Source organism: Urocitellus parryii, chromosome 6 (genome assembly GCF_045843805.1).
Source record: "Urocitellus parryii isolate mUroPar1 chromosome 6, mUroPar1.hap1, whole genome shotgun sequence".
Classification (NCBI taxonomy): Eukaryota; Metazoa; Chordata; class Mammalia; order Rodentia; family Sciuridae; genus Urocitellus; species Urocitellus parryii.
The window spans coordinates 114,451,300-114,473,574 of NC_135536.1; the positions used below are offsets into that span (position 1 = coordinate 114,451,300).

General features: G+C 39.6%; 1 protein-coding gene and 1 long non-coding RNA gene across 4 annotated transcripts in view; one reads left to right on the forward strand and one right to left on the reverse strand.

Moving 5' to 3' along the window:
- Uaca (uveal autoantigen with coiled-coil domains and ankyrin repeats) overlaps positions 1-2,772 on the reverse strand; it is a 105,783-nt gene extending 103,011 nt beyond the window's left edge. Inside the window, exon 1 of the mRNA XM_026387844.2 lies at positions 2,560-2,772. Coding sequence (XP_026243629.2) covers positions 2,560-2,640 — 81 coding nt within the window. The 5' untranslated portion in view covers positions 2,641-2,772. The remainder of the gene's footprint in view (positions 1-2,559) is intronic.
- LOC113182091 (uncharacterized) overlaps positions 1-22,275 on the forward strand; it is a 511,795-nt gene that overhangs the window by 48,873 nt on the left and 440,647 nt on the right. For 2 of the 3 annotated variants that reach the window (XR_003300670.2, XR_003300672.2), the window contains one exon: positions 15,489-16,154. The exons of the other annotated variant lie outside the window; for it this stretch is intronic. This is a non-coding gene — a long non-coding RNA (uncharacterized LOC113182091). Of the gene's footprint in view, positions 1-15,488; positions 16,155-22,275 lie in introns of those variants that run through there. 3 annotated transcript variants of the gene reach the window in all.

The window sequence follows — 22,275 nt, forward strand, 5'->3', positions numbered from 1 at the left end:
GGACCAAATTTACCATTAACAAAACAACACAGGATATAGAACAGCAAGAAAGGTGAGCTACTATTTCTATGAAGGATGAATATTTATATTCATATTTGTTTATATATACTAAGCTCTCTCTGAAGGAACATGCAGGCAACTAATAACAACAGTAGCCTCTGAGGTGGGTGGGACCAGGTGGATGAAGGACAGGGATGAAAGGCCGACATTCTGTTGCAAATATTTGTTGTTGTTGTTGTTGTTGTTGTTGTTCCCTGCAAGTCAAACCAGGTCCTATATTATCTGTTCAAAAATGTCTAAAGTCAAGGTGGGGGTGGGTAGGAGGGAGGGAGAGGCCTGCCCAATCATAACAATAAATACATATGTGACCAAATCAGGAGTTATGATGTATATATAGACTGAAAAGCAGAAGGAATCGATTTCTCCTGTATATTTTATGCTATCAATGCTTGGTTTGGCTTTGTTAGTTACCACACTCACTTTCATTTAAAAATCTTACAAAACTTACTCTAATATGTATCAAACTGAGAAGACATTTGTTTTTTTTGTTTGTTTTGTTTTTTGTTGTTGTTGTTTTTGGTTTTTTGTACTGGGGATTGAACTCAGGGGCTTTCAGCCATTGAGCCACATCCCCAGTCCTATTTTGTATTTTATTTAAAGACAGGGTCTCACTGAGTTACTTAGAGCCTTACTTTTTCCTGAGGCTGACACTGAACCCGCAATTCTCCTGTCTCAGCCTCCCAAGCCGCTGGGATTACAGGTGTGCACCATCATGCCCTGGCTCCATGTATTTCGTCTTCATTCCATTATTTTATGAAAAGTAACAGAATGCTGAATTTAATGAGCACTAAAGACATAAGCTTCCAAATGTATAAAATGAAAATTGAGATATGGAATATACCAATAACAATCAAATACTCTCTCTACTTTTCTAGAGGAGAAAACAGGATAAAATTAAGGTATATAAATTTTCAAGTGCTATGTAAATCCTTAATGTAAAAACAAACAAAACTGTGGGAGATGTAGCTAAGTAGATATAGAACAGTATATCTTCCAAAAAGCTGAAAACACACCTGTATCACAAAGAAGTTCAATCTTTAACTTGGCTATAATGATCTCCAATATTACTACATATTTTTGCCAATTATTTTTTTAAGTGAAATCAAAGGAGTCTTTTTCCTGAGCTTATGAAACATTTTCAAGCTTTACTAACACCACCAAATATCATATTATCTGAATCCATTCTTTTTATTTTTTAAATTTTTAATTAAAAATTCTAGTCCCTCCACAATTTCCTTATGACCTAGTAAAATAATCCTGGAAATGGGTGGAAACAAAGGCACAAATCTGTATAAAGTCTAATTCGTATTTTCATAAAAAGCATATGATCCGGGCTGGGGATGTGGCTCAGCGGTAGCGCGCTCGCCTGGCATGCATGCGACCGGGGTTCGATCCTCAGCACCACATACCAACAAAGATGTTGTGTCCGCCAAGAACTAAAAAATAAATAAAATTCTCTCTCTCTCTCTCTCTCCTCTCTCTCTCTCTCTCTTTAAAAAAAAAAAAAAAAAAAAAAAAAAAAAAAAACATATGATCCTTTGGTAAAATCTACACAAAACTATAAAGATCCTTTTCAATTACTCCCACTATGTAACTGGGCTGTTTCAGCATAAATTTCCTCGGTATTTGATTCTTCAACGCTTTTTAAATAGCATTTATTTTAATAAGACAAAATTGTGATGATATTGCCATTCTTCTAACGTGCCAAATTATCTAAATCCCAACATCTGTGGTCAGGCTGTTTTCCAAGATCCCTGTTCTCTTGCCAACTAAACAGAGGCCCTGACTATTCTCCTTCTCAGCCTGCACACAGAGGCGGGCTGCAAATCAGTGGCGAGTGGGTGTCCTTTACGGATCTGTTCCACAGCTGACATGGCCAACAGGGCAACCCCCTTCCTGACTTCCCGACCTAGAGGGTCAACACCTAAGTGAAGCTTTGTCTTCACAACGATGCCCATTCTCTCGGCCTCTCTCAAAATCAGATTTTCCCAGTGACAGCGACAGCGGAAGACCCACGACGTCCACGCAGCCCTGCAAGACTCAGGCTCGCAGTCACAGCCCGGAGACCCGTTCCAAGTCCGTGCGAGGCGGCGCCGGGGGCGCGGCCTGCCCACCTGGACTGGCCCGCGGGAACCCCGGGCAGGGGACGCCCTGCGACCGCCTCGCCCCCGCGGAGGACTGCGGGCGGGGAGCCTGCGCCGAGAAAGGGGAGGGGCTGCGCGCGGAGACACTCCGCAAACGCCAGCTTTAGTAGAGGACTACAAACCCGCAGCCCCCGGGCTTCTCCAGAAGTTCCGAGACGCAGCGACGAGGGGCGGGGCAGGGACCCCCAGAGGAGCTGCTGCCACGGCGGGGAGGGTTCGCGGGGTCTCCGGGCCTGAAGGAGGGTCGCCGGGCCCTAGAGCCGGACTGACTGAGGGCCCGCGGGGAAGGGCGGCGCAGGGCTTGCGGGAGTCGAGCGCAGGGAAGCCCAGAACGCGCGCGGACCGCGGGACTCACCGCGCTGGCGGCCGCAGTGGCGCCTGACGACGCGGGGCCGGGCGCGTCCTGCCTCCTCAGGCGGGACTTGAGGCTCTTCATGGCCAACTCTTGGCAGTCCGGCTCCCGGCGGGCGCGGCGCGCCTGGCCCGCGCGCGAACCTTCAAGCTTGAGAGTTGGGAGAGCGAGACCGGGAGGAGGAGACTTCGGGGGCGGTGCGAGCTGTGCCCGCCCCACCTGCCACCTGGGGCGGCCGCCTGCTCCCGGCCTGAGGCTCTCCCCTCCCTCAGCCAATCGGCTGACCGCATGGCGGGGGTGGGGTCGGCCCCAGCCAATCGGAATCCGGGAAGAGGGAGGGACTTCCCTTTTAAACTTAATAACACCCTTCCTCTCGCTTGCTGGAGGAAAAGTTAGGGAACTTCGAGTGGCGTAGGTGTGCGGCTAGTGTCGTGGAAAGGCTCCAGGCTCCATACTTATGCCTTCCTCCCACTCGGGCGGTGGAGCCTAAGGTCCAGAGCAAGCTTAGGGTCCCGCTAAGCCAGCCCTAGTCTTCCCGGACTCCCTTCTCTTTCCAACCACGTGCTCTTTCCAGAGTAAAGTTCTCTTCCGTTGTGTCCCAGAAATTACTCTGGGTTACCTGTACAAAGACCAGATTTCGAGTGCAATTTCTCTTCCGCCTGATGTTTTACGACACAAATCTCACAAATTCCACAACCACTCGTACCAAAAACTCCAGAAAGGTAACCTCTAAGAAATAGGTTGTTGATAGTACAGAAGGACATACAGTTGACAGACTTTGACATACGTTATTGTAAATCAAAGGACATGTTAGGTGTTATTTGTTGAGTGAAGAACCCACTGCTTTGGAGGGGAAAAAAATGGAATGAAGGGGAGGGGTGCTCTCAATAAACAAAATTTGCCCACATGGCTAAAGTGATGTTGTCAAAAAAAAAAAAAAAAAAAACTAAGTCATAATATGTTTCCTATAGAAACACATTACAGATTAAAGTATAGAAATGACTATATGGCTGAGACAGAAGAAATGCAAGCTTGTGCCCAGCCTCAGCAATTTAATGAGATCTTGTCTCCAGATACACAATAAAAAATAAAGAAAAGGTCAGGGGATGTAGCTAGGTGGTAAAGCACCCCCTGGTTCAATCTCCAGTAATACACACACACACACACACACACACACACACACACACACATACAAATGAAAGTACAGAAACATGGATTAATGAAAATTATTTAAGGAAAGGGTGAAGAAATCATCTGGTGAGCAATACCCAATAATTTGCTGTCAATGCGATAGTTTCAAAAATCTTTGGTGTCAGTTTTTTCCCAGTAAAATGTTTATTCTAGCAAGCAACCATTTCAAAAGATAAACAGGTTGTCCACGGTTCTAACAAAGGACTCTTTTTGTCTTCTAACAGGGCAGTTGCTTTTTTTTTTAGTTTCCTTACAGCAACTCAAGGTTTTATTCAAATATTTCAAGAAAGTTTCCAGAATTCTCTTAGAGAGACAGCATTCAAAGACTCCTTTTAAAAAGTAAATAACAAGTACTGGAAAAAAAATACGAATTGTGTCTTAATTGTATCTACGGAAGAAAATTTTCTTTGATTCCCCTTTTTCCTCAAGGGCCACAATCAGTTTTTGTTGGCTCTTTATAGTGTTTGCAGATGGCCGGTTACTCTCTGTCCTCACTGCCACTACAGAGCCAAAATTATCTGATGCCTGTATCATTATAGAAGCTTCCCAACCAGTATTCCAAACTCCAGTCTCACCTCTCCCATTACCAATAAGTTACTAACCATCACTGAAAAGTCTTACAAACTTCTCTTTTTTCAAAAACCTTCAACAGCAAGTGGGTAAATCTACCTTCTTTATGTAGCATTTAAGTCTCTACAACATGGACCCAACCCTGTTCTCCAACTGGCACTCTGAGCCAATTACTCATTTCTCAAACATCGGTCATGGTTTCCAATGTCTCTCAGTGTGAATGTCTTTACACATGGACATTGTACAATAATACAATAATAATAATTCATATGGATTCAGTATATGAATCCACCTCTAATAATTTTTTCTCGGTCTACATTTCACCTAACAAATCCTGCTACCCTGAGTGTGGTTAGAAGGGAGCAAAAACAGCACTCGAGGTCTTTCTGAAACACCATGCTATTCTATCTAGATACTGCTTACATAACTAGTATGTTCAGTTTATGAGAATTCACTGAGCCTGTACTCTTCATGCAGTGTACACTCTTATGTGTGTGCTATACTTTAATATATACTTTATACTTTAATAAAATGGTAGTTTTTAGATAAAGTATACATTCCTCCCAAGTGTCTTTCCCTATAATAGATCATGTAATCATTACCTAATCATGCAACTGAAAAATTAGAGCAGCTGTTATCTCTCAAAGGTACTAATACAAATAATCTGAACTCATTACTGAACTCCAAACCTCTTAAAATCAGGAAAAAGCTGACATACATTTGCATTTCCTAAAATGTTAGCACATTATAATATTCAATAAGTATTTCTGAATGGACCAATGCATTCTTTTTAGTCGCTGGAGTGAAATGTGGTTGGTTGTTCTGGTTACTCATGTGACACAAATTTGGGACCCCTCCCTTATGAACACAAGTGAGATGATCTTGGGCTATGTTACTGCTGAAATACTTGTACCACCAATCAACTGCTTTATTCTGGACTTAAGATAAACACCCCTTTCCATCAAGTCCCCTGGCTGAATCTTAAATGTTAATTGTCTTTAGTAGCACTGTCTCCCCTACATAATTGGCTGTTGAGCTAACTGCAACCTTATTCTGTACTGGTGTTTCCTGTAGCATCCAAATTATCATAGCCCTGGTGGCATTATTGAATAAAGCAAAGGAAACAGATAGAGCCACAAGTATAGCTTGCATCAGATTCCAAAAATGTTGGGCAAGTTATTTTTATGAACTGTCTGAATGATGTCCCCATGGTGTTTGTGTCCAGTGGCTATTATGGATTTTTCCAGGCTAGAAACTTGGTAGCTGATTCTATGTATTACCATTTGAGAGCAATTAAATGAACTGCACTAGTTTGAATACACAGTGAAAGTTTTGATCTGGAAGCCCCCTAAATAAAGTCAAGTTGCTATTATTAACATTTAGCCAGACAGGTTTGGTTTGTTTTTGTTAATTATTATCACTATTTTTCATTTTTATCTTCCTTTCAGAACAAAGGGCACTTATCAAACCTAAATGGACTTTCATTTGTTACCATACTGAATCTATATAAAATACTTTTTTGTTTTGCTTCTTACTTTTTACAACATATGCAAACAGAAAGCGTAATGCACTTTCTAAAAGTATTTTAATAGGATATACATACACATGTTAAAGAAATGCCAGATAATGTAAAGAGTATACAGATAGGATTCTTATATCACCTCTCTCCCTTTGACATCTGATAAGGGGACAAAGCTAGCATATAAAATTCAAATGGAATCTACTTTCTAAACTGTTCATAGGATTGCAGGTATGAGTGGTACTGAAGGAAGGGGAAAAAACAGAAGATAAATTTACTTGAATGAAAGATCCCAAGGTTGGGTATTCATTCATTCCTTAGATGCACTCAGCTGAGAGTTCACACCAGGTAGGCAGAAATTACCCCAGGGAATCTAGGGGAAAAAAAAGCATAACTGGGATCTCACTAATAACACAGATGATGCTAATGACAAGGATGATTTCTCAGAGGAGAAGAATAAAGAATGAACATACAAAATCTAAAATTTACACAGAGAACAATTCCTTTGCAAACAGGATCTCCTTTCAAGCAAGCTTCAGTTATGAATTCCATTTCCAATGACTTCCTGGGAAATGAAGCCAATGAAGCCAGTCAATAAATTCCGCAGAAGGGCCCAAGACATCATTCATTCTCTCCCTAGTTCAGATGCCAAGGCAGATAGCTGGCAGAGACACGTGTGGCCACAGGGTCACAAGGAAGGGTCCCCCACCCACCCAGAGCTCCAGGAACGAGAGACCTGAGGCAGTTCTCACACACTCTTTTCTCTCCACATTTGGAACTAAAACACATTGCATAAGAGGGCTTAAAAAAATAAATAGGTCATCTCTGGCACTAACTTTAAAACCATCTGCATTTCTAATAAGCTGTCCAGTGACTCCATCCCGAAAACTAGAGTGGGAAGAAGAAAGTGGGAAGAGGAGGTAGCTTCTGCTCTATACAAACATAGACCCTTATGTTTCCTAGTTATTCATAACTAAAATTTCCAAGGATGTCATTTTCCACATACAGAAACAACTTTTTAATATCTCCTGCTGAGGGTTGTTTTGTATTTATCTAGAGCAATCTTGAGTTGACCATCTATCCCTTGACCTGGGCTGCTTTCCACCTATCTCTGTCTTCATTGGCATTTATGGACTGTCATTCATCTATGATACATGAACTGTGCCCTTAGTTTCAATGTGGAAAGGGAGAGCAGAAAGCAGGGAGGGTCCTGGTCAGAAACAAAACTAGACTTGCCCAGGATATTGACCTTATAACCTTAGACCCCAGGGACCTGTCAGAACAGGGAGGAGAACACAGATGATGCTAATAACTTGTTTAATATAAAGAAAACCCAATGGGTTTCACTTGGTGAAAATTAACCTTCATTATTAAGTCTTGGTTACAAAGCTCCAGATATACCATTGCTTTCCCTTGAATGAGAAGACTATATGCCCATAATTCAAGGCAGAGTGCTTTTCTTTCTTTCCTTTTTTAAAGTAGTATACTTTCAGAAGCTCTTTTTTGCCTCTTTTAAAGCAGGCTGCTTAGCCTAGAATCTAGATAAACACCAGAAATTTGGTTCAGGGATCAGAAACCATCTGATTCCGTAGGAAACTTTCCCAGACCTTGGAGTTTTCTTATCTTAGCCAGGGGACCAGGATATGAGCAAACAATGAGCCAAAAGACTTTCAAAACTTCAGCACTATCAATAAGTTGAATAAAAAGGCTTCTTGCCTTTGAATTGAAAATGTGGCAAATAAAGGCTATCTCTGTAGAATTTTAAATGATAACTTTGCTTGTCCTTGCTTGTGCTTGTACTTTTTCCCTTTTGGATCTCCAAAGGACCTTTTAAAGTTCTGGCAAGGTACTCAGTAAATACTCTAGACTAAATGATTAAATTACTAGTACATTTTTATGGTTGGTTCAATACCATTAATTACTCAATGCCAGTATTTGCTAACTGCCCTGAAACAAAAGAACATTGCAGACAAAATAAATCAAGCTAAATTTCACTTTCAAGTACACTTGGAAAATGACCTAAGCCTTATGCTAGGTGTTCAACAGTGAACTTAGTTATTTAAATTGAAATTACTATATTGATTTATGCTGAAAGAAAGGTCATAGTCAAAACACTGGAGAGGCATATTCCAATAAACTTATATGTAAGGAAATTTATTATATATTATATTACATATTGTGTTATATATTTTACATATTTTAATGTACCATTTTGAATTTTTCATCAATTATCCTTAGAAATTAACACATCTTTATGTAAGTCCTAATTTTATGTAAAAATTAAGCCCATATGAATGTAGATAAAAATGTGTGTTTTTTAAAATTATTCTTAAAAATTAGTTGCTTGCATGATGTAACAATACAATTTATTGATTGATTGTTTTTGTTTTTTTAATTTGGTTACCAAAAGACTCAAACTTTGGCTTCCTGGAAGAGAAATTGATGAAAAAGTTATGAAAAGTTTTTTTCTGAATTCCTCTTCTTCAAAACTACTTGCACAATGTTTAAATTTGTTTTAAAATTAAAATATAATTTTGCTAAATGATAATTAATTGCAATGCTTCTCTGGGAAATTTTCTTAAATCAAGGTATAATTCTTGTATACAATGGCATTCCACATTGCATTTAGGTTATCAGGGCTATTTTCAAGGTGTATTCTATTCCAAGAGATTTGTCCACTGCTGTACCCTTATGGATTAATCATGTATATATTCTTTATATTATCTATGTCTATCTGATACATGTATGAACAAATATTCAATAATAATGGATCAGTATATGCTTTTCCAATTGCTGTTTTAGGAATGCTGTTGCCACAAGCAAAACATATAAAATAACCAATAAATTAAAATACCAACACGCTCTGGTCTTCAAAAGAGTTACATTTTAATTCCATCATGCTGGGGAGAAGCATGTACACATTATGCTCCATAAACTTCAAAACCACTCCAGGCCTAAACAACAATTAAGAAAAGTTCCTTTGAACCTCAGAAGGGTGAAGTTCATTCATTTACTTAAGATCAAGGCATAGCATTTGAAGCCTACTCTAAAAGGTATATTTCTTCCACTTCTGAGACAGGGAGCACTGAGAGAATAATACACTGTTAAAATCCATTGACTTTTTGGCTCATGACTATGAAGTGACACTCATCAAGTCAACAAATGCAAATAAACCTAAAACCCCTCACACCCAGAGGGTTGGGCTCTTAGTGGGTAATTTAAGCACTAAGTACAGCAACCTTGTGGAATCACAGATATGAATCACAGCAAATCACCAAGCAACAATGAGGACTTCCCAGACTGCCACATAAACTCTTCCATCCAGAAAACTCCCATCCAACAGCACATTGTTCCTTGCCAAGATCCCTGACAGGCAGCTGTCCAGTCTCTGCCTCAGTGTTAACCCTTGCAATGATTTTGTTCAAATCACACTTCTTTTTTTTTTTTTAATTTAACTGGTACATAAAATTGTACATAGTTATAGAATACCATGCAATGTTTTTATACACAAAAACACTGCATAAGATTCAAATCAAGGTAAACTTATCTATCTCCTCAAACATTTATCATTTCATTATGGTAAAAGCACTCAAAATCCTTTCTTCTAGACAAAAAAAAAAATATATATATATATATATATATATATATATATATATTACACAAAATACATTATTATTTAGAGTCACCATACTGTGCAATAGAACACCAGAACTTCTTTCTCATAACATCATATTTATTAATAAATCTTTCCCCATAACTTCCTCCCCTTTAAATCACACCTCTCTCCAAAAAGAAAGTGTGGTGAATTATAATAAATTTCATTACCAGAAATTTGTTCTGATAACAAAAGTAGGAAATAAATCTGAAGAAGGGAGAACCCACATTCACGGCTGGAGAGACTATGCCTGCTGCCTTAAGCTTGAAACTTAATTTTCCCTTTCCTAATAAACAAAAATGTAAACAATCTGAAACAGCTTTAATATTGGAAGCAGGAGACTCAGCAGGTTCTCAATGTAGTCAAGTTTTCCTGATGCATCATTCTGAAATGAACTTCTCATGTGGGTGTGACTTTACATATAGGAGAGTGAGCATGATCATAGACAATCTCCTCACCTGCAAGAAATGTCTTTGTTGAGGATCCAGAATGTTCACTCATTGCTACAGCAACTATTGGTTAGTCACAAGTGATATGTAAACTAGTGCTGGGGAAACAGCAGGTACCAAGATGGACAAAGGGCTTGCTCTTGTGAAGCAAAAGTGCCAGTAAGGAGGACATAAAGTAAGCCACCAAGTTTCCTTGGGTGATCAAGGCATATCTTTCTGGAGAAATGACTTGACCTAAGACCTGAATGATAGGAAGCATAGATGTGGTGGCAGAACACTACAAATACAAAGGCCTAAGGGGACGTCCAGCTTCACATACTGCAGGAATATACTGAAGGCCTGTGGACCTGAAGCATATAGGAGAAGAACATGAGCAAGATGAGGTTGGAGAGGCAGGATTGGGCCAGCACAGAGAGGGCCTGGTGGGTCAAAGTAAGAGTTTTTAATTGTAGTCTCAGGAAACTAATTAAATGGGGATGATCTGGTGTTATTTATATATCAAAAAGACCCTTCTGGTGCTAGAGAGAAAACTGATCATAAATAACCAAGACAGAAATCAGGAGGGCCTGAACAGGATTGAGACATCAGGTAGGAACAGAGCCAACTGGCTGATTAGATTGGACGGAGAGAGAAACATTAAGCAAGTAGGTAGTGGTGTCATTTACTGAGTGGGCATGATTACAGGAAATGTATTTTGAAGAAAACGTCAAGAGTTCTATTTGGTCTTTTTGTTTGAGCTGCTATTTGAATATTCAAGTAAGGCTATAAGTAGGACTGAAACTCATGAGAGAGTGGGGCTGGAGACACAGATTGGGGAATCACAGGCCATCATGGAGACAGATAAGATACATTATGGAAGAAGACAACCAAAGGCCAAGATGTAGGTACTACAACATTTACAAATTGAGCAGACAGAAGGCACAAAAAAGGAGTCTGAGAGGGACTGGCTAGCGAGTAGGCAGAAAGCCAGAGAATGTGGTGATAGCAGCCAAGAGAGGATGGTTTTTCAAAGGTCAGGGATCCTGATGCCACTGAAGGATGGAGAAGCACAAAGACAGATACATGAGTGACCACTACATTTCCCACCATGGATGTTGCCAGTAGCCTTGACAAAATGGTTTCCACCAGCTTGGGGGAGAGAAAGCTGACTAAAGTAGATTTGACAGGGAAAAAAAAAAAACAGAATGTGGAAGGGTGAAGACTTTGACCAAGTGCTAAAAAGGGAACAGAGAAAGGAGATGGCAGTTGAGAATAGTGAGACAGCAGAGGAAAGCTTTTTATCCTAAGGTGGGAGCTAGAACTGTTTTGTAGGCTGGAAGAGGATGATGCAGTAGAGAAGGAAGGGCTGATGACACAGAGAAGGAAGACAACTCAGAGCTGAATCCTTGAGAAGGTGAGAAGGGACATGATCCTTTAGGTGCAGCTTGGACACATTATTTATAGTAACAGGATTGAGACTATATTTATATGTGTGTGTGTGTGTGAGTGTGTGTGTGTATACATATACACAGACACACATACAGACACACTTTGGTTGGTGCATTTAGTGGAAGGAAAAGAAGAAGGTCCCGCCTAGATTGCTTATATTTTCTCATGAACCACAATCTTCCATTAAAAGGATAATGGAAAATGAAGTTTGAAGACAGTTGAGAAGATATAAAAGAACCCATATTTTGTAGTCCTACAACCCCCAAATATCAAATTGATATGCCTGATAAAAGAAATAGTCAGTGTTATTGTGAGAATATGATAATAGTTTCTCAAATGACATCTTTCTATCAGCAAACCATATCAGCTTGGACAGGGACCTCCCTAATTATCTAAGCCGCCAAATAGCAAATAGCTCATTTATATTCCAAAGTCATAGAGGGACTGGTCAAAATATTTGTTTGCCAAAGCACACATTTTATCTCTTTGTGAGTGTGTACCCTGCTTGCTACTATTATTACATTATAACTAAAATGTATTGAAATACTCCATGTGCCAAGCACTGATAGGTTCTTTACATATGTTGTTCTTCAGTACTTTCAGCAACTAAATGAGCAGTTTACATCATTATTATCCCAGCTTTATAAATGATGAAGTTGAAGTTTACACAGCTAAATTATATCAATATTAGAGATCGTGAAATTGACCATGAGATGAGAAAGACAGAGAGTCAGCAATTACTAATCAGGCCATGTAGTTATGAATGGAGTTGCGTAAATAGGTGTAAAACCATATCCTAGTGAGGTATTCATGCTTATAAACAGTTTTTTTTTCATATAGGGAAAAATCTATAAAACCAAAACAAAAATATAATGATTGATACACATAAATGATCTGCTATAGAAAGTTAAAGTACTCAGACAGAAAGTCTAGTTGAGGCCAGGCACAGTGGTGCACACCTGTAATCGTAGCCATTTGGGAGGCTAAGGCAGGAGGGTCACAAGTTCACGGGCAGCTTCAGCAACTTAATGAGGCCCTAAGCAATTTAGCAAGACCCTATCTCAAAATAAAAAATTAAAAAGGCTGGAAATGTAGCTCAGTGGTAAATCGCCCCTGGTTCAAACATCAGTTCAAAAAAAAAAAAAAAAGAGAGAGAGAGAGAAAGAAGAATAGAAGTAAAGAAAGTCTAGTTGAAAAATGGACTTTTAGAAAGCTCTCTTCACAAAACCAGCAGGTAAAATGTTTATCAGCTGTTTTTTTGCAGCTGGTGGCAGAGTTGGTGAGCGGGCAGTAACTTGCCAGTAACTTTCAGTGCAAATATTTCCACCATAGAGTTCAAGCTATCAATGTGACATCAAACAGGTCACCAAAATTCTTGAAAATTTACAACTTGGCTCTTGTGAGACGCACACCTGTGGAAGCAGCTCAGGTGAATCCTGACACTACCAGCTCTCATGTGTCCTACAGTATATCTAACAAGGATAACTTGGGGGTTGTGGAACTTTGATTGGTCTGAGATTATAGCCCCCCTACTCCATGGACCAAGTGAACGAAATAAAATAAAAGGGAACCCCAGGCAAGAACTATACTGAATCTCATGTATGGTCAGAGTGAGGAATAGGCAGGATAGGCAATCTTATTTCAGCCCTTGTATTTTGTTTGGACTTTCTCTTTTTTTCCAAAGCATTGAAAAGATTTCATGAATAAGACATAATCAGATACCACAACAAACAAAAATTCCATACAGAGATGTCACATTGGTAGCTTGAACTCTATGGTGGAGTCTCAGAGTGGTCGCTTCCTGAGTTTCAATGTGTTTGTATGATTCCAGGCCTATGGTCTTAAACAGTAGTTACATAGCTAACATACCCCCAAGCAAGTACGTGAGAAGCTGATGTGGATTTATTGGATCATATAAGTGATTGAACTTCCTCTTTGAAAAAAAATTCATGTATAGAGATTCAGCTCTCTGCCATTTTAAACAAAGGATTCATTGACCTTCTAGTTTCAAGTTTAGGAATGGTAATACCAAAGTAGTGCTTTCATAGAGTCATGGGTGATTGTTATGTGAACTCTCAGAACTATATCTTTCCAGTTTCATTTGTGATTCATGTCAGAACAGGTATGGTTTGGATTCCAAGGTTGAAACAAGCCTCCAGGGCAGAATCAAGTTTTCTTTCAGACCTGTTTTCTGGATTTTTATTTTTTAAAGTCGGTGTTCCTAGTGTTATAGGAACACTGCAGTATTTTTGTTGCTCAAAGTAAAAATCTAGTCAATGGTATCAAAAATTGAGATTCTAGATAAATATCTCAAAGAAACAAGTGAAGTAGCAAAAAAGAGAAAAATCCTTCAAAACAGGAGAAGTAAACAACATGAGAGTTTGTGACTGAGAAAATTTATTCAGTCATTAGATATTTACTGAGTACCTATGAATTGCCACACATACTTCAGAATCTTTGAGTTTTCATCATTATCTCCAAAGGAGTCAGAACACTGCTCACCCCTCTCCTCCATATTCCATATGACTAATTTCCTCATCTTCAAATGTCCCCTTTCTGTTGAGTCCTACCTTGGCCTATTCTGCTTTCCTCCACCCCTGCCACTTGAGTTCCCCAAGTTTTTCCATATTACTGACAAACATCTTATTTTGACATTCTACATAAACAGATTACATATAACACACCAGGAAGCAACAGGTGTCATTGTAGCTGGAACAAAATGAGAAAGAACAGGAAATGAGGAGGATGACCTGAGAGACATAAGGGAGGTCTGGGATATCCATCATGAATCACATAGTAGGCTATTGTATGAATTCAGGACTTTTCTCTGAGGGACATGAGAAACCATATTTTATAGTAATCAGGGTAAGATTGGTGACCATCCTGGAGGTGCAGCAGTGGAAAAGTGATTGGATTCTGGATATGCTTTGAAGATTGAACAAGCAGGAATTCCTGGTGGATTGATACGAAATGTGTGTGTGTGTGTGTGTGTGTGTGTGTGTGTGTGTGCAATAGAGTCAGTTGTGAATCTGAGCATTGAATAGAATTGCCATCAACTGAGATGGGGAGGACTGTGGGTCGAGTAGGTTGTAGGGAAGGAATTTGGACAATTGGGAGCTTCAGTACTGGACATGTTTAGTATGAGACGTCTACTACATATCCGAGTAGCAGTTTAGATAAATCAATCTGGAAACCAAAAGTAGGGTCTGACATGGTGAAATACATTTGGATGTCATTAGCATATAGTTGATCTGAGATGGCATGAGGTCATCTAAGGAGGAAATATACAGAAGAGAGCCTGAGGACTGAGCTCTGAGCTTCAGAGCTTCAATATAAACCAGTTGGGAGAAGATAAAGAACCTACCAAGGAGATGGAGATGATGCATCTAGGGAAGAAAGAGGGAAACCAAGAGCATGGGGTCCTGGGAACCAGGTTAAGGAAGGACATAAGAAAGAGGACACGGCTGGCTCCATCAGTGCTGCCTTCAGTGCAATGAGGACTCAAAATTACCATTGGCTTTGGTATCATGGAGGTCATTGGTCACCATGACCACAGGCAAAGAGCATTGATAGGATAGTGGGTGTGGAAGTCCAACTAAGTTTGGCTTTCAGAAGAAATGGAGGAGACGAATTGGAGATTACAGTAATAGACAATTCCTTCAAGGAGTTTGTTCTGCAAAAGGGAATGAGGAAATGGGTGAAAGCTTTTCTAAGATGGGAGACAACAACAGAATGTCTTCAAATAAATTTTACATACTTAGCTCCACGCACACACACATCCCAATCTCAGCACTTTGATTATATTGTTTACAGGGCTCTATGTCAATAAATTCTGATAATAGATAAACTCTCCAGGACAGGGACTTTGTTTTATTCAACTTTATATACTAGCCCAAAGTATTCATTTCCTGTCAGCTATAACAAATTACCACCAGTTTCGTAGCTTAAACAACACAGGTCTGAAAGTGAGCTATCTAACAGGTCTCACTGGAATAAAGGTGTGGCAAAGTGCTCTTTTCAAGTTTCTAGAGGTTGCCCACATTCCTTGGTTCTATGTTCCTTCATCCGTCTTCAAAACCAGCATTGTTGCATCTCTGACCTTTTTTTTTTTTTTTCACAGCACATCCTCCTCTGACTCTGAACTCAGCTGGGAAGGATTCTCAGATTGTTAAGGAGACATATAATTAGACCAGGCCTACCCAGATTATGCAGGATCATCTCTCCATCTCAAGGTTTTTAATCCAATTGCATAGTCTATAAAGGCTCTTTTGTCATATAAGGTAATATATTTGCAGGTCCTTGGGATTAATGTGTGAACATCCGTGGGGGTCATTAATTCTTCTTATCACATTCAGTGACTGACATTTAGCTAGACAAATGTTTGGAATACCAACCCTCCACGTGTTTCCTTATGGTATCAATCTGACTGCATTCCCAGGGCTGAATTCCTTAAAATCTGTATCTATGACAGCAGAAACTGTCTCACTTTGGTTCCTCCCTGTATTCCCAGCACTCAGCAGAAGGCATGGAGTGGGTACACAATAAAGATTTATTGAATAGCTGAATGAAAAAATAAGTGAGTAAACCTATTCTTTCATGTGAGCTGCTATAGGAGAAATCTCTTTGGGGGCCTCAGCTGGTAATATCCAACCCCTTCAAGGGAAAGGGGCTCCCTCTTCATGGGCAGGGTCACTTTATCGTCCTTATCTTTTCTTCAATATTTGATTCTACCTTGAGCATATCCCTTCCCTTCAGTCCCTACTGAGCTTATGCCATCTGCTATATTAAGCCGTTAATGGCATTTCCATTAAAAGACGGACAGATGTTTACTTTTTAAATTTATTTTAATATATAATATATACTGTACAAAAAAGTTTTAAGTACAAAAGCAAATTTATTGACAAGCAAGCTGGCCTTCCTGTTCCAGCCACCCTGTTTCCTTCCAGAGGCAACATCTTCCACCAGTTGATTTGTTTGTTTGTTTTTGTTTGGGGGGAGGGGCCTAATCTAACAGGAATATGCTGAATGTACACATTTGTTATATAAAACGAAAGCATCCTGAATAAAAAAAAAAAATCTGACTTTAATTTTTATTTAACAATCTCAATCTTTCCAACAGCTCTTAGTGTGCCATTAAGTAGAGATGCAGCAATTTATTAAACCCCCTGGTCCTCCTGCGACCTCTCTGACTTTCTCAGTCCTTCTCTGGATCCTTCCTTTACTGGTTTGCTAGGGCTGCTGGCCACACACTGTGGCTCACAAGGGGAATGTATTGTCCTGAGGTTCTGGAGGCCAGCAATCTCAAATAGGCTTCTTAAGTGGGAGGGTTTCAGGCCCCTGAGGCAGAGAGAATCTGACTGTCCTGGGTGCAAGAAAGCAGATGGAAGGAGCTGTAGTGTAGGTGTGGCACCTGGAAGACCAGATGTGTCACCAAACTAGAAGGCAGTGGAAGAAATTCAAATGCCTGAGAAGGGAAGCCCAAGGCAGCAGAAGGAAAACACATCCACGACTCTCCACAGCTGCCTCCACCCAACCTGTCCAGAAGCAGCTTGCCCCACTTCCCTAAGCACTTCCGCCACTCCTGCTGCAGGGTTTCCTCCCGGCTCCCACCCCTCAGGGCGACTGCACATTCCAGTGCCCTTGTTCACATCCTCCTGCTTCCAGAGTTACAATTGATGAAACCACATTGACACATCATAATCACCTAAGGGCATAATTGGCACTAGGGCTCCCTCTTGGCAGTGTACGTTCTGTGGGATACACACACACACACACACACACACACACACACACACATAATGGCACACAGTCCTCACTGTAATATCAGGCAGAGTAGCTTCCTCTGTGCTTTGCCTATTTATCTCTCCCCACCCTCTATCCCTCTGCCCCTAGCAACTGCTGATCTTTTTGCAGTTTCCATAGTTCTCTTTTCCGGATGGCCATGTAGCTGAAATCATGTAGTACATAGCCTTTTCTGATTGACTTCATTTACTTAGTAATATGTATTTAACTTTCTTTCGTGTCTTTCAATGGAGGATTCTTCTTGAGATAGTTTTTAAATAGGTAAATTATTTTCATGGCTAAAAACCAGTTTAAAGGCCATAGTCCTCCAGGTTTAGAGGCTGTGACGCATGGACTAGAGTGGAGATGGAAACCTGAGATTTTGAAGGTATAATCAATGGGCTTTGATGGCTGATTTAAATGTGGTGGAAGTAGATAAGGAAGACTTCATACTTTTCAACTCAATTGCCTGAGTGAATACTGTTGTTTTTTTAAATTTATTTTTCTTTTTACTGTATTATATTTTATTTATTTTTTTTTGTGATACTAGGGATAGAAGCCAGGCCTTGCACATGCCAGGCAAGTACTCTGCCACTGAGCTGTTCACCCCAACCACACACCTCCCCCATGCTCCCAGCAACAGTGTTGCTTTTTTTCCACAAAGAAGGTATACAAGCAGGAAAACCAGTTTATGGGGTAAGAAAGTTTTGATTCCTTGTATGTTCAACTAGAGCTATTTGCAATGCTTCCACATCCAGCAGCCAGGAGGACAGGCAGGTCTGGAGCTGAAGATAAAAAGCTGATTGTTGTCAGTGTGTATAATGGTAATTTGAGCCATAGGAATGGCTAGGAAAGCTCAGGAAGTAGGCAGAGTGATATGAATCCTAGGACCGGAGAATGGGTGGAGAAACACAGGCCAGCAAAGAGTAAAGAGGAAAATCAACAAACTCCAGGGACACAGAGGTCAAATGTCAGTAAATATTAAGTGCAAGTGCTGTTGACAGAAGTCGACAGCTACTTTCCTTCTAACTGTCACCCTTATTCAGCAAGGCCTCACCACACATTGAGAGTACTCCTGAGCCACACCTCTGACCAATCTTCATTTGTGAGAAAGCAAATAAAACCAACGTGCCCTGTGCAGCAAGTCTGTGTTTGCAGACTTGAGTGTAATTATTTGGGATATCTAATTGCTCTTCTTTCTGGGTATTTTAACATTTCAATTAAACAATGTGCAGAGCAGAAGTTGAATATTACATCAGCAAATTTTCTGTCCTAGCAAATGCTCAATCCACTGATAGGAGAACCACAGGCTCATCCAAACGATGGAAAAGGTCTGTATAATTATGTTTTCTCCAAGGAGGTTTAAGGGATATGGTGGTTTCATAGGTCATGCTTGCTAATCTCTCTGACATCTATCCTCTGTGCATTACACAGCCATTGTTAACTGACCAGCTCAGTTTAAATTTAAGACTACCAAATTTGGGGCCAAGGAACCACTAGGTCTGTGTTCCTCATTCTGTAGCCACATCTTGGCCTGTTCGCTTCTCAATTTATATACAACTTCAGTCCAGTGCTCAACATTCTTTTCAAGCTTTATGACCATTGTATGTCTTGGCCATTTCAGCCTCTGGATCTTTGTCCTTCATATAAACACTTATCACATTTTCTCTGTCTCTCACCTGGTTTTTGATGATATGATACTTAGTTTAAGATTAACTTCTCACTTGATCATATTTCTCCTCTGCTCTGCTTTCTATGTGGTTTGTTCCCCAAAGATTCACATACTAGAAGCTTGGTGCCTGATGTGGTGGTATTGAGGTGGTGTACTCTTAAAGAGATGGGACCTCCTGGGAGGCAATTGAATCTTTTAGAGGGATTAATACTTGTTTGTAAGAGTGTTCCAACTTCTTTTCTCATTGCATTTACTGTCTGTCTGTTCAAGTCATGGTAGAATAAATTTCATAATCTCTCTTCTGCTGTAGAGTTTAACCATGAAATTTCATTAAGCATCATAAATTTACTTTATTTCTTAAAGGCAATTGCCATATCTCTATAACCAGACCATAGGAACTGTACTTTATACTTTATATCTCCATGGAGTCTAGTTCAGTGACCTGCCCGTGGATAGTGCTCAATTAATAGCTCTTAATCGATTGGTCCATTGGCATTACACATGTACAAAGGCATGTTAGTGGTGGTCCCTATACTTAGGAAAGATTTGGTGCAACTGAGGGAAACAGTGCAACCTAGACAGTTATGTGACAACACATGAAATGTCCGCAGACCTCTGATTCATGGTAAACAAATGCAGCAAGTCAGTGGTTCCCAACTTTTGGACCTTGGGCCTCTTGTAATCTTTGGGGTTTACTAGGCTTCCCAAAGTCTGTATATTTTAAGATAACTCAGACATATCTTAGAAGGGCCATAAACTTATTTTTAAATGTTTCTATTGTGATCAGCAAAATGGCCTCTTAAAAGTCAGGATTTCCTGCTATCCCTTGTTTAATGTGAACTTTGACAATAGATGCTAAATGAACAATTATTGTACAGGTTCTGAGAACATATCTGGAAGTTAAAATCATCATATTCAAAAAGCATTATTCAATCCAGTGGTAGAGATATCCAGAATTTAGAAAATAAAGTCAACACTTTGGCCTAAATGGATCAAACGGGTTTTTCATTTGTTTATTTATTTTTTTCCCTGAAAGATGGGGTTTGAACTTAGCTTTGAATAATGATTAAGTTTTTAACAAAAAGGTTTGACCCATTTTTAGTGTCCCAATGTATAAAAAAAGGAGAAAGACTATAGTCTTCATGTCTATGTGCTACAGTTCTCTCCCTGATAGGTCATGATACACAAGATCAGAAGGCACATGGATGAATTGGAGTGTAGGTGAATGCAATATCAGGTTAATTAACTTCCTTTAAGAGCATCCAGAAAATTAACAAAGACATGAGAAATTATTCATCCCAATAATGCATGCCAGTCAGCCAGGAACCTCTTAAACCTATTACATCAGGTTTTTAAAAAAACATCTTCAAAGCATTGTAGACAACTGTGCAACACCAGCCACACCCTCAAAACTTAACAAGGCAACATGAAAATAAGAATACCTGAATCTAAGGAATCACATATAAGAGGATGTGCCTTCAAATCAAGTCCAATCATTTTTGTTTATCATCAAACACGAAAGGAGATAAACTAGCAGTGACTTGCTTCTTAAGCAAGTTATTTCATGGGGGCGGCTTTGATTTGATAAAGTGAAGAGCTGGAAAAAATAATCATAAGGGGCTCTAGAGCCACCTGTCCCCCAGGGAGCTGACAGGTGCCACTGTTCTAGCCTTGAGTCCTAGGAGAAGTGGACAGAGGGAGTTGCCCACAAAGGTGGGCAGAGGAAGAGACGACCTCCCTATTAGATCTAGAGAAAGTCCCAAAAGGCTGTCGTTCCTACAATCCTTTCCTAAAAGCTCTTTTCTCTGCAAGAAGTGAAACATTACACTCTGCCTTTCTGACCTTTCCCTTTAGGCTAAAATCTGGCAGTGAACACATTTCTTTCTTTCTGTCTTTGAACTTGGGTTCACATCAAAACTGCTGCCTGTTTGCTCACTGCACTGCTGGAAGGGGATCTCCTGTAAAATGACCCAACTCTTTTGGAAAATATTTTGCTGTGAAGGATCACAATGCTTAAAAACAGTCATCATCTTGTAGCATGTAATCCTACATTAATTCCAGAAGTCAATTTTAGAGAGGTATTTCTAAATTTAGTTAAATATTTAGGTAAAAATATGTTCATGGTTGAGTTGCACAATTGCAAAAACAATGGAAACAACCTAAATGTCCAGGACAGAAGAATGTTTAAAAAGTCACAATATACTGAAACGATGAAATATGGTGTTAAAAGTATTGTGTTAAAGAATTTGAGATTAAAAACTTGGAGGCTCCATGTATGCCTAACATATCAAAATACAGGGGCTGGGGTTGTGGCTCAGAGGTAGACCGCTCACCTAGCATGCCTGAGGCACTGGGTTCCATCCTCAACATCACATAAATAAATAAATAAATAAATAAATAAATAAATAAATAAATAAAATTGTGTCAACCTAGAACTAAAAAATAAATATTAAAAAAATACAGTCTAGGCTTGGGATGTGGCTCAAGCGGTAGCGCGCTTGTCTGGCATGTGAAGGGCTCTGAGTTCGATCCTCAACACCATATAAAAATAAAATAAAGATGTTGTATCCGCTGAGAACTAAAAAATAAATATTGAAAAATTCTCTCTCTCTCTCTCTCTCTCTCTTTAAAAAAAAATACAGTCTAGGGGCTGGGGTTGTAGCTCAGTGGTAGAGCACTGGTCTAGCACGTGAGAGGCCCTGGGTTCGATTCTCAGCACCACATAAAAATAAATAAACAAAATAAAGGGGTTGTGAAAAAAATAAGTCTATTGTCATATATATCAGAAAAGAACAAATAAAAGAAGAGAGAGTTGCACTGCAAAAAAAAAAAAAGAAAAACAGAAAACTTTGAGACACTGCTTATATTGCAAAATCATGAGATTGGTTTTCTGATAGGTTTTGAGCTCTGTAAACAAAAACATGGATAGAAAAAATATTGAAAAGAAACCTACCAAAGTGATAGCAATGGTATTTCTGGGTGTTTGCCCATATCCACTTTTTTTTTTATTAATAGGCTTTTATTGTTATCAGAATAAAAATATGATTCAAATACAATGAATGAAAATGTTAGCAATAAAATCTCTTAATGAAGCAAATACAAATGTTATTGATTTCCTTCTTTTTTATTTTCTGCATTTCTTCAGTTATTTATTATTTGTATAATCAAAGAAAAAAATTAAGAAAACCCACAGGAAGATTACCATGGGGCTCCCACTCCAGCTCCACACCCCCGAGTGGTCTTGATGAGATGGAGCATGTGTATTCGTTAGCAGCTCAATGGCTGACAAAGGGGCCCAGATGGAAAGTAAATACTATGTTTGTGACTAAATTTAGACTACAGGTGGCAGGAAGGACACAGGAGGAAGGATTAAAGATCTAAGGGGGTGGCTGCTGAGGAAGTCTCAGGAACCTAAATCTGTGTTGTGCTGTTGAGTGGAAACAGCTCTTCCAAA